General features: G+C 48.0%; 1 protein-coding gene across 1 annotated transcript in view; it reads right to left on the reverse strand.

Annotated features, from left to right (window-relative positions):
* ALX1 (ALX homeobox 1) overlaps positions 1-7,695 on the reverse strand; it is a 33,487-nt gene extending 25,792 nt beyond the window's left edge. Inside the window, exons 1-2 of the mRNA XM_063134704.1 lie at positions 7,464-7,695; positions 1,057-1,361 (exon numbers count right to left, since the gene is read on the reverse strand). Of these exons, the coding sequence (XP_062990774.1) occupies positions 1,057-1,361; positions 7,464-7,695 (537 nt within the window). The remainder of the gene's footprint in view (positions 1-1,056; positions 1,362-7,463) is intronic.
* Between the last annotated feature and the right edge of the window lie 5,202 nt (positions 7,696-12,897).

Raw genomic sequence — 12,897 nt, forward strand, 5'->3', positions numbered from 1 at the left:
CTAACCAAAGCAGCAGACAGATCAATGCACCAGAGCCTACATATGGAACTCCAACATTTTACTTTCTGATCAGAGAAACATGATTCCATCTGTTTAAAAACAACAGCAACAACAACAACAATTCCTCATTGATACTGATACACTTAACTCATATTCAGTAAAACACCGCTAATGCCACACTGCAACAGAACAGCAGTTCATATACTGGAATGTTCTTGGAGACCTCCAGAATGCAAACATTCCTTTCGATGTATTGTGGATGCTCCTTGCTTGCCAGTTTTTAATCATAAGGCTAAAGCAGTTTCCTCCTCATATGTGATATTTACATCAGGTTTTGTAATCCAGAGTCCAGAATTTTAATGTATTACATAGCAGCTGGACTATGTGTTCCTTTAAAGGGGGGTCTTTTGCAATCTCTGTCATCATGAACAACATTCACATCTAAAATGCAAATAGCTCAGGAGAGGCACATTTATTAGCATCGCACAGAAAGCCCTGCAGCTGTGAAATATAGAGCTATGCCTACTTCAAGTTCTGGTCACCCCAACAGTTCTCTGTTCAAAACCAGCATACTCACTAGATGTCCATAGGCAAGCTGCTGTGGCACCACCCTCATGCCTCAGTACCGGGATAATAAATACCTTCCACGACAATTGGAAGGAGTGCTGTAATCACAGCTGTAAGAAGGAGTGGAAATGGTCTAAATACCTGCTCTGTATTCCAATTGCTTCCCTGCCTTGCTGCTGGCCAAGGAGCAAGGCCACCAAAACCGTCCTGCCTGCCATGAGCTGGACAAGCATTGGCCATGAATGTAACATGTGCCTCCGCCCAAGAGATAACCCATCCATGCGTTTGCAGCACCACTTTGTGTAATGAGCTGTTAGCCCCATCTTGCCCAGTCCATGCCTTCCAAATGTGTTGATCTGCTACTCCCATCTTTCCTGGCATAGGAATTGCAGCCCAACATATCTGGAGGAGGCCAGGTTTGAGGAGGCTATTTTAACCTCTCTAGGATGATGCAGAGCTTTTGGTTTGGATAGATCAAAGCACCCCTACCTGAACTCTGGCCTCCGTGAGTTCTGTCCTCAGAGCCAGCTGCTCCCTGACATACACATCAGGGTAATGGGTCTTCTGGAACACTTTCTCCAGTTCTTCCAGCTGTAAACTGGTAAAAGTGGTCCGGTGCCTCCTCTTCTTACTGCTGGAGACGTTGCTGTCACATTTATCTCCCAGTTCATCCAGCTCTCCTTTCTCCTGCATCCCTTTCACTGGAGACATCCGGAGGTTGCTGCAGCTGTCCAGCGGTCTGCCCAGCTCTGTGTGAAGCGGCTGACCTTCGACTTTCGTAATCCCGTAGTTCACTGTGTAGCAGAAGGAGAGAAGCTTCATTTGGGTTGGTTTCAATTTGAGTTTGGAAGCATTTTTTTTTATTTATCTTTGGATCACCAGTTACTGATAAGGACAAGTGACTTTCACAATGGGATCATGTATCTGTCTACTCAGAAGTATGTCCTGTTGAATTCAATGAGATTTTCTCCCAGATAAGTGTGAATAACAGGGGGAGACCTGTGGCCCTCCAGATGTTTCAGACTACCATATTCATAAGCCCCAGCCAGCAAGGTAGATAGTCATAGTACCAAACTTCCCATCCTGTTGTATAGCATTGCCACCATGGGCACTTCAGCTGCTATTTCTGCACACCTATCAGGGTGTTAAGATCTATGGGACACACTATTTTCTACAGCCTAAGAAAAGTTATCTGAATATATCCTACCTACCACTGCATTTACTTGGAAGTGAATGTGCTTCAGATCACTGCTATTTCTTTTGCAGTAAGCTGGAGAATAGATAATATAGAGCACCTGATTAAAAAAAGAACTGCAATTGCACAGGATTGCACTGTACATGTCTACTTGCAAGTAAGTCTCATTGTGTTCAATGACTTTTACTTCCTGGGAAGTCTGTTGAGCATTGCAAACTTACAATACAATCCTATGCAGGCTTACTCAAAGAGCAAATCCTACTGTGTTCAGTGGGGTTTACTCTCAGGTAAGTAGACATAGGATTGCAGCCTTACAGTGCATAGTATGTCAGAAGTAGCCGCACTGAGTCCAATGGAGCTTAGTCGTAAATAAGTTAATATAGCATTAAGCACTTCAGCTGCAATCCTACATACACCTACCAGGGAGTAAACTCTATACTTACCTCTGAGTAAATTTATATCATCTCAAACTGAGCGTATGCCATTAAAATCAATGCGGCTTTGGGGCTGCAATCCTATATACACTCAATGGGACTTACTTCTGAGTAGACTTGCCTAGGATTTCATTGCAAAAATGCTTTACTTTGAATGGATCATACCCAAATTATTCCATTCTGCTTTGCAGCCAGTCGAGCAATTAAAATTATTAGGGGGAAGTGTACAAGAAAGATACATGAAAGGACAGCGCACACTTGAACCAAGAATCATAGCATGAAAGGAAACCGAAATATCCCACGGTTTTTAAAAAATGTACATGGTTTTGTGAAGTGGCTTTGTTTCCAATTAGGGCTCTTATTATTTCAAACTGCAGGGTTTTCTTCAAAATCATAACTCAGTCAACAGATTATTTCCTATATTTTGCACCAGTCCTATGAAGAAGCATTTATGTTTGAGAAAACATCCACTGTTCAAGATAAAAATTAATCTCTCTCTATCTCTCTCTATCTCTCTCTCTCTCACACACACACACACACCTTCTAAACAAATTCTTGGCTTTTTCTAAATAGGTCCCATTTCTGTGATAAGGGATGCAGGACGTTAGAAGATGTAAAAGTTCTTCACGGCTTCCCCCCCTCCTTTTTTTTCTTTCTTTTTTGACAGGTGGGGGGGTCGGGAGAGATTCCAGCCATCCAGGGTAATAAAACTTTACAAAGGATGGCACCCAAGCTGCCCTTTCGAGGCTGTTTTAACGCTCTCTGCCACCACCGGTAATTTCATTACACTGCTCTGTTCATTTGATGTAATTTTAACCAGACCCAGGCTGCAATCCAGAGCAATGCACTTACTCAGAGGCAAGTGCCTTTGAAATCTGCACAGGGATCACATTCACGGGGAAGCAAAACCTGTTGACTGCACTGGGAACCGACTTCTGAGTAAACACGTTTAAGGCTTTGGGTCATAAATTGGGATGGGAGTTCTTCTATTGCTTAAGTATTCTCAGCAGTTCATTAAAAAAACATAATTCAAGCAAGCTCATGGGCAATGATTTAAGCACAGCCAACAGATATTCTTTTTGGTTACGTTCAGTGGGGAGTTAGTCTTATTAAGTTTTGTCGATGGTCCTCTAAGCATTGTCCTGAACTGAATCAAGAACCAAATATACACGAATGCTAGCAAAGTATTACAAACTTGTTTAATTTATAGTATTGCTATATATTAAACTTGGGAGGGGGTTCTTTAAAAAGTAATTTGATTATTCTAAATCATAATAAGTAATACTACATTTAGATATCAAAACAGTGATGCAATAACTGATTAACAGTGCAGTCCTACACAGGTCTACTAAAAGGTAAGTCCTATTCAGTGAAGAGGGACTTACGCCCAACTAAGTGTGCATAGTATTGAAACCTAAGGTTGCAATCCTAAACATACTAACCGAGAAGTAAGCTGGGCTGCTGCATAAAACTGTGTTGAATGCTACCCGCTATAACGTATGGATTATCAGTTTTGAAACATTATTATTTAAAAAAAATTCTAAGAAGCATTCCAAGAATTTAAAATAATAGTACCTATAAACCTCTTCTGGCAGAATATATGTGTAGCCTATTAGAGAGTGGACATTTATATCCATTTTTACTTTTATATTCCAAAACGTTTTAAAAAAAACTTTTTACTTTTACTTTCGAATATGTTATCAATATTAAAGTATTGCTGACAATTTTTTAAGATTTTCTGTCAATGTAAACAGTAGGCAAGCGTGGAGTTTAAAGTTAAATATTGAAAAGACTCAAATATCTGCTGAGAGAGGTATGGCACGGAAAACTTTGCAAGCAAGAAAAGAAATTCAGCTTTAAAAGGCGTAAGTGTTAGAAGATTCCAGCCGGGGGTTCTTTTAACTAGACTCTTTAGGTTACTTCTTTTTTTCTCTTTTCTTTTTTAATCGGCGCCCTTTAGCATTTGCTGTATAATCGGAAAGATCTCCAACCTCGTTAAACTAAACGACGTTGTAATAAACATTTCATTGGTTTGTCGGCTTGAAAGAACAACAGAGCCGAACTACTGGTTTAGGTACAGAGGAGAAGGTAACGCCCTGCTGTTTCTTAGGTTTTTTTAAAAAAAAGTGCAAGTTTGAAAGGGAAAGAAAAGGCTGATTTTATTTTTATTTAAATATACTTTTTCTGAAATTATAGATTTTACTCTCATGACGTAGCACATGCAATTACAGTCCCTTTCCTAAGGAACAAGCCCAATTTCAACCTGTATTAGTTGGAGGTACGTTGTGCTGAAACCCAATGGCCGGATTGCTTTTAGGCTCGGGAAGGCGCAACGAAGCAGAACCCTTCTCGAAGACAAACGGATGAGAGGCCGGAAGTATGAATAATGCAGCATCTAGAGGCCGGAAGTATAATTGCCAGGGTCCAGACCCGCCAATAGCAAAGAAAACGCTGCAATCCCATGCATGCTTACCGGGGAGTAAAAGACCACTGAAGGAACTGGGATTTACCTCCGAGTAAACCCGCAGGAGATTTCCCTGCACTAGGGGCGTCCTTCGTTACTGTTAATGGAAACATAACTTTAAGGCGATATAAAATGACTTGCTTATTTGTAAAACTGCACATTTTGATGACGATGCGAGGGAATGGGGGTTTAGCCAAGAAGGCTTTGAAATCTTGGGTGCTTTGAAGACATTATCGAGTCACATTTAGCTTAGGATTTCACGTTTTCTAGAATCACCCCGCTTACTGCCGGGTTGAAGAAGGATTTACTGGCAAACTTATTAACTTGCACTTCCGGATGGTATAATTAAGCAAAAGGGTGGCTGTTGGTTTGGGGAGACGAAATTCGACTGCCCTGATGTCTTCTTCCCCCCCCCTTTTCTTTTTTAACAGCCAGCTGTCTCAAGTACAGAAAGTGGCAACGGAGAAAGATGGACGGAAGAATCGAGCTGCAAACAAGCAACAGGACTTCAGTTTAGAGTGAAGTCAAGTACATCGGTTTAGTTGGACTTGAGAATCGAGAGAATCAAATAAAGTCTTTGCAATGACTGTTAAGAGGTCGGAAGACACAGAAACAAAGATTCCGAAAATCAACTGAGCGGCCCCTGCATTCAAATACCCCGAACCAGACGATGACGGAAAGTGAATTATATCTTAATAACCGGCCCACAAAGGAAAAATAAGTTTGTTTGTTGGCGGATTGTTAACGTTTCGGCTTCCTCAGTAAAACTATTGAGATATAAAATATTATATAGAATAATTTCTATTATTAACACACACTCCGCGGGGTCAGTTGGTCAGTACTTTGCATTTTAGTTACTCCGAATGAAAGGTATTGCCCTATTCTAACATTTGGATTATTATTTTTCTCCTACTAAGGGACAATAAACACGGCTCGCTGCAATATTTGACTTTTACAATGGCTGACAACTCTATATTTTTTCTTACTTCGTTCTGTTAATTAAGTAATTGCCAATCTCCTTGTTTCCTTCTTATTTACTCTCTTTCTTTCTCTCTCTCTCTCTCACACACACACACTTACTTTGTTCTGTAATGAATATATATGCCTACTGGGTCGGATCCAGACTGAGTTCGTTCAATTTAGTGCCATTGAAACCCATGGACTTGTAATGGCTTCATTACATTGATGTAACATTACATTACATGGCTTCAGTCCCATTGATTTACCTGGAAGTAAGCCCCACTGAACCCAATGGGATTTACGTCCGAGTAGTTGTGCATAGGATTGAACAGTCAGTCTGGCTCCAAGCCGTGGTGTGTGTATTTGAAAGCCTGCCCTTACCACGTACTATTGATATATCTATGAGGATTATCCGGTCAACTGATTTAAAAGAAGATAGCGATGCTACGTGGCTGTAACAGGGACTATAACCAAAGGCAGCCGTGTTGGCCATAAAGGGGGGAATCCAAAATCCGTATTAGCGTAATACATTTATTGGGCCAACTCAAAGATTACGCGCTGGCTTGGGGGGGGGGGGAGTGAGGGGGAATAATGTGCAGGCTTTCGAGATCGCCAGATCTCTTCCGTTGGAAAGATGTTGAAAAATGGAGGTGGTGGGGGAGAATAATAGGGGGAAACGCTGACTGGATACAAATACAGAGTGGGGGGTGGGAGAGAGCGTATAGATGAAGAAGATTGATCTGTTGGAAGGTACCCTGGAACTATGCACGTCTTAGGCAAGCTTCCCTGGCCTCACTCTGCTTTCTGTTGTCTGCCTGTCTCCGCCCTAGAAGAAGCTCCGCCGACCTAGTTTAGCTTTTCGGGCTCTGCCTGTAAATCCTTCCGGGGATCAGCTCCCCCCACACCCCTTACTAAGGAAAAGAAAAGGCTTTTGCCGTTTCCTCCGCAGGGGAACAATGAGGAGCTGGGGCTCAAAAGATTCAATTGTGTCCTACGGGACAAAATTTCCAAATCCACGGGTTTAGCCTCCGGGCATGAGGCTTTGAGTTGCGCAGTCAGAAAGACAAATGACTCTTCGCTCCCTTCCAAAGGAACCGGCTGATGGACATGGAGGGGGAGGAGGAATGGGGGTGTTTGATCCTGGCTTCTGCCACTACCTCTCCAACCAGTTGTAAGCGCGGGCATCCATTGGCAGCAGACCATGTCTCAGAAGAGGAGCATCACTTTAGCACACTCAGATTTTAATTCCTTTGTACATTTAATTCTCTTGTTCAGGACTCCAGGCTTCAGACCCGCACCCCACCCCTTCCACCCGTTCCTTTCTTCAAGGGAACAGCCCCATTGATCTCAACAGCCCCATTGATCTGGTTGTTTGTTTGTTTGTTTCCCCTCTCCCGTGTCCCACCTCCAATTCGTTTGGCTTAAGATTCGGGTGATCTGCTCCACCAGCATTCTTAAGCCCGGCTGGTGTCCACATCCGACTGAAATCCGAAGCCCCTTGGGCACAATCGACGGGCGGGAAAAGGTCCGGGTGGATTGGGCCCAAAGGGTGTCTCGCATGGGGTGGGGGGTCGCTGGAGTTATTCGGCAAGGAGGGGGCGTTGCCAGAGATGGCTCTCAACGCCGCCGATACCCCCACGTGCAGAGCGCAAGACCCTGGAACTATGGCCCGGCTGGCTTGGGGGCTCGGATCCAGGCCGAGTCCATTGACTTGGATGGAAGGCCAAGGTTTGTTCACACTCCGACAAGCCCGCCCGCCCTCGCAGGACCAGCACCAGCACCAGCACCCTCATCCCAGGCAGCGTCCAGGGCAACCGCAGCTGCGCCCACCCTTTCCACTCACCGGAGCCGTCCCGGGCCGGGGACGCCCTGTCCAGCCGGGCGTGGGGGTTGTAGGCGGCCTGAGCCACGCATTTGCCGCCGCCGCCTTTGCCGAAGAAGGCCTCGCCGCCGCCGCCGTCCAGCCCTTCCATGACGTGCTCCAGCGGGGGCCCGGAGGCCAGGTAGAACTCGCCGCCTTTGCCCGCCGCCGCCGCGGGGCTCTTGAGGCCGAACTTGTCGCTCAGGAACTCCATAATCCTCCTCGACGGAGCCGCGATCGCGCCTGGCTGCTCGCCGCTCGCTGCTGCCGCGGCCGAGGCGCCCCGACGGCGCTTTTATATCTTGAAGCTCAGCGGGGGCTTCTTGCGCAACCTCCCCGAGCTGCGGCCTCCAGTGGCTCCACCCCGCCCGGGCCCCCTCGCTCCCCCCACAGCGGATGGGTCGACAGGCAAAGGCGGGCGGGCGGGCGGGGGACGTCTTGGAAGAGTCCCTCGCCAACCGCAACCGACTCACATTTCGCCCTGGATCCTCCAAGCCCAGAGGATTCCTTCCCGCGCGCCCCCTCCGCTCCTCCTCCTCCTCCTCCTCCTCCTCCATCTCCATCTCTCCCCCTCCCTCGCCAGCGACGCCAGCTCGATCCGAAGGGACTTCGCTTTCGGTCTGTGTGAACCGGACGGACAAAGAAAAGGGGCCGGCCGGCCGGCAATCCGGAGCTGCAGCAGCGAAGTCAACAAGCGGAGCAGAGGGCGAAGTGGGGTGGAGGTGGCCCTGGCCGTCGCCGCGCGATCTTCAAAGCTCTTGCTTCGTAGTAAACACAGTAGCTGCCGCTCTCCTCGCCTCCCCCCCCCCACTCCCCAAATCTACGAGCCCGCTCCTTCGGGGTAAGCGGTTTTGTGGATCGCACCAAGCGAGGTGAAGTTGCGCCTGACTGCAAAGAAACGTCCAGCAGCCCGGAGGAGGGAAAACAGCGCAGGGAGTTCAAAGGAGCTGAGAGAGAGAGGTTGTCTCCACCTGCCCCGATCCAACGCAGCCTACATAGAAGTAAGTGGCGTGCGTCGGTTTCAGAGGGACAGAATTTCCGCTTGGGGTGATTTGGATCGGAATTTCCAACGCCGGATCCGAAACGTGTTTGATCGCATGGAAGTATAAGTTCCCCTAGCAGATCTGGTTTCCATCCTACACTTAGGCCATAGCTAGACCTAAGGTTTATCCCTGGATCGTCCAGGGGTCAAACCTGTTCACCTAGGTTCCACACAGGGGATCCAGTGCTCAGGCAGGGGCGAACCCTGGATGATCCCAGGATAAACCTTAGGTCTAGCTGTGGCCCTGGTTGGAGTATTATCGAGCTCAGCGGCACTTATTTCCGAAGAAGCATTTTTTAGGATGGGGTTCAGTCCGAAGCTGATTTATCTGCCAAAGGAAAGTCTGACTGACAAAGCATGTTAAGCTGCAATCCTATGCACACTTATCTCTGAATCAATCCTACTGAAGTTAATAGCATTTGCTTCTGAGTAGATGTGTACAGGACTCTTTCTTTTTCATGAAAAGTTCACATCTATGTTAAAAATGGGTAGGGAAAGATATGTGTGTGGCATATGTATATGTGGATTTGCAGCTAGGAGTTGCAGAGAAAGGATAAGGATCTGCAATATTGATGATGATGATGATGATAAAAATGATGAAAATGATAATAATGATAATATGGTGGTGATGGTTAAACAATACGAACAATAATAACCGTGTTAGTGAGTGCTAACAAAAACCGGGAAGCGTTCTGTACTATCTTATAGGCTAACACATTGACTTGGTCTGTGGACACGTGGATCCAAGAGAACTACCGGAATCTCTCCCCAGCACACACAGAAAGTGGGCCTTTGAGATGCCACAAAACTGTGGCGTAATGATTGCTAACCTATTGCATCCATGATTTAATTGTGATGATCGTTCTAACAAAAATTAATAATAATAATAATAATTTAAAACACGCCCTTGCCAGTTATTCCCTGCTGTGTTTTCTTTCCAGAGAAGAGTTCGCTGGAACCATTCAAGGAATCCTGACCTTTCCTGCGTTCCCCGAAGAAGCCGCCTCTCCCTGTCTGACGGCCTCCTGGAGACGCTTCCCTACACAACCCCCAGCCCTCGCTTTCTGCGCTGCGATCCCCTCCTCCGTGTCAAAGGATCGTCGGAGCCCTGCGCAGAGCAGGCGCCTCTCGCTCTGGGGTCTCTTGATTTCTGCGTGGAACAGGTCTTGCTGCGCTGATGGGTTCGACATGCCGAGATATTCGTTTTCTCTCCCTCTCCTTCCTTCCCTGTGACGCTGATATCTATAGGAACAGGGTTGGGAGAGAAAATAAATAACCCAGGCTGCTATTCTCTTTGGAAGTCGCAGGAGTTATTGTTTCAGTTTAAGTGGATAACAGAAACTCGCAAGGGTCGATGCTATTTACTTCCATCATAATGTCCATTGTCTTTTATGGGGGCGTGGGATGTATAGGATGGGCTTTCGGGAATAGCTGTCGTGTAGATGCCTAAACGAATCGGGACTTGACATGGGGGGGGGGGGGCGAGGACACAAAACTGCAGTCCTCCTGGCCCACTCAAATAACTGGACGTTTGCTGGTCGTTTCAATGCGTCCTGCACCACTCTCCAAAACTCTGCCCTATGGTCCTATTCTACTTTTTCTACCCCTGCTTCTTCCTGGTATCGTCTTAACAATGAACTTTACAGACAATTTCAAAAGGTCCTAGGACTTCCATTTAGAGAAACGAGGTTTGGGATTGCAAAGAGAGAGCAGTTTCAAAGCAAAAAATGCAATCTCTTCGGGGCAGGAATCTTTTTTTGATGTTTCTGTCACTTTTATTACGTAGTACTAAATAAATGCATAAATAAACGATCAGGTGAGGCCCAGATAAATTTGACTGAAACATCCATCAGGAGAAATCCACCACTTTCGCACGATGGCCACAATCCACCTACACATTCTCCTGCGTAGGCCCCTGTTTCGATCCAGTCACTGAAATGGATCTTTTGCATGAGATCTTCCAGGTGGATTATACTCCAGGTCTTTGTAGGTTGTATTCCTTCCAGGGAGCATAAATAATTTGGATCCTTAAGGCTCCAATCCAATGTTACCTGGGCATAACCCCTACTGGACTCAATAGGACTTAATTCTGAGTAGACGTGCATAGGATTGCACTGTTAGTCACTTAGGATCCTATAAATAAATGCCAGTTTCCAGGGGCAGGCAGAAGTCAATCATGAATTATTCAAGTCAATGGTCAACGTTGCTATTGGCTCAGATGAGAGGGATTTCTGCATTAGCCTGTGGGACCTCGCTAGTGTCAGACTATGCACGACGTCGAAGGTGAGTTTCCACAAATTGACCTGAAACTGACTAGAGGTTTCCTTGGGCATTGGCGCGCACCCACACATACACACATCATTATGCCAAAGGGAGGGCAGGTCATTAGCAGTATACAACCGCGGTCGGGACCTAATTGAAATGAAAGACGCCCACCCAGCCACCTCGGAAGTCTCTAGATTCTAGACTATATTGAATAACCAAAAAGGCCGGAAGCACACGTGTTTCGGAGTGCATTGCAGCTGAAACGAGGGGACCTTCCCTCCCTCCTTCCTTCCAAATCGGTGTATTTAAGAATGGGCAGGCCAGGGCCAGATCTACACCAAGCAGGATATGACACTTTGAAAACTCTATCAGGAATGTGTCCTGGACCCCAACAGTTGTCACTACTGATATAAACCATTTTAACGCAGTAGTGTAGATCCTGCCCAGACTGTCTTTCATGAAGAGCAAACCTCTGCAAAAACCCTGATGAGAAAGGAACGAACGAACGAACGAACGTGACCTAGCAGTTGGGAAAGCCGGTGAAAAACGAACGGTAAAAAAAAAGTTGGGATGGGTTTTAAGGCTTTTAAGGGCCCCTTTGGAGGCGCTAATCTTGCGGCTAAACTCAGCACCTCCAGTCTGCCTTCGTTGCGTGTCTCCTCCACCCACAATCTGCTTTATGGTCATCCTAGGCTCGCGGGCCGTTTTAGCCCCTCGGCCTCCCACTGCCAGGGCCAGAGGAAAGGGTATTCCGGGGCGTGCCCGCAGTGCAGCGGGTTGCTGGCTCGCTCGGTGTCTTTTAAATGAAAGCCACGTGCAGGGCTGTTGCAGCCGCGGCGCGCCCCTCGTCCCAATAAAAGGCAGCCAGCTAGTAAACTGCAGGGGGTGAATGAAAGGAAAGGTATTTGGAGGAGGAGGAGGAGGAAGAAGGGAGGGAGAGAAAGAAAGAGAGAGAATCGGTCTTCGGCCTCAGCTTCAGCGCCACGCAGGATGGGCTCCCAGGGACCGTCGGGCCGAGCCAAGAAACCTCGCGCCACCCGGCCTCGACTACAGCTCGGCAGCCCCGAGGATCCCCGCGCTTAGCCCAAGGGCTGCCTATCGGGCGCCGGATCTCCCGAGCCCGCTCTGCTTCATACATTTCCGTCCATCTCCTTCCAGCCTCTACTAGATGGAACTGACGAGGTTCTGGTCAGTTTCACTTGGCTCTCGGCGTGCGTCTGTGTCTCTCTCTGCATGTATGGGGAGGGGGGGGGCGGTTAGCTGTGTTTCCCAGTGGGCTTCGCTCTGGATCTGGAGCAGGAAACCGCCTCCCTCTCCAGACAAGTTCCCATGATTTATAGGCCTCGCCTCTGATAAGATCGGGCCGTGGGTGTACAGCCGAGGAGGGATAGGGCGGCGGAGGGGAGGGGGGGATCTTAGCAGCAGAAACTGAATCCTCCGTAAAAGAGGGGGGGAGGGACCGAAGAAGGAAAAAGAACAGGACTCTCGCCTGCAAGCTTGGTGGGTTCTGAGGCAGAGGCCGGCCCCGGAGCTGCTAGGCGACTTCCCCAACACCCGCACACCCCGGCTTGCCACTTGGTTCATGCCTTGGCCCCCAAGGGTCCCGCCGATGGCCCTTCGCTGGCCTCAAAGCCTGAGGCTGCGCCAAGCGGATGGGGCTCCGGAGGAGCTCCTTTGAACGGCATCTCGCGAGAGACGGGGCCGCTTTTCTTTTTCAAGCCCCGGCTGAGGTGAGACGGCTGTGAAAAGCATCTTTCTTCAGGACGGATTCCCCGGCTACAAAAGGCAGACAGCCAGGCCTTTCATACGGGCCGGGTTGCAGATGTGCCGCTGTGTTTCCAGAGATGGAGTCGTCCCTGAACCGGCTGCGGGAGGGTGTTGGCTCGATAGAAAGACGGTTCTTGGCCAGCGGGGAGGGAGTGCAGGGGAGGGAGATAGTCCCCGGAGATAACCCCGAGAGCGTTGCCGGGCAAATTGCCTCCCGGCTCCTCGGGCCGGAGGAGGCGGGCTAGGCGCGTCGATCGGCTGCGCTGAAAAGTGCAGCTCATGAGTTGCGTCAGCCTTCAGCTCGCAGGTCGGCCTCGATTAGTCGCCCGTGGAGGTGGCGAC

Source organism: Elgaria multicarinata, chromosome 9, assembly GCF_023053635.1.
Source record: "Elgaria multicarinata webbii isolate HBS135686 ecotype San Diego chromosome 9, rElgMul1.1.pri, whole genome shotgun sequence".
NCBI lineage: Eukaryota > Metazoa > Chordata > Lepidosauria > Squamata > Anguidae > Elgaria > Elgaria multicarinata.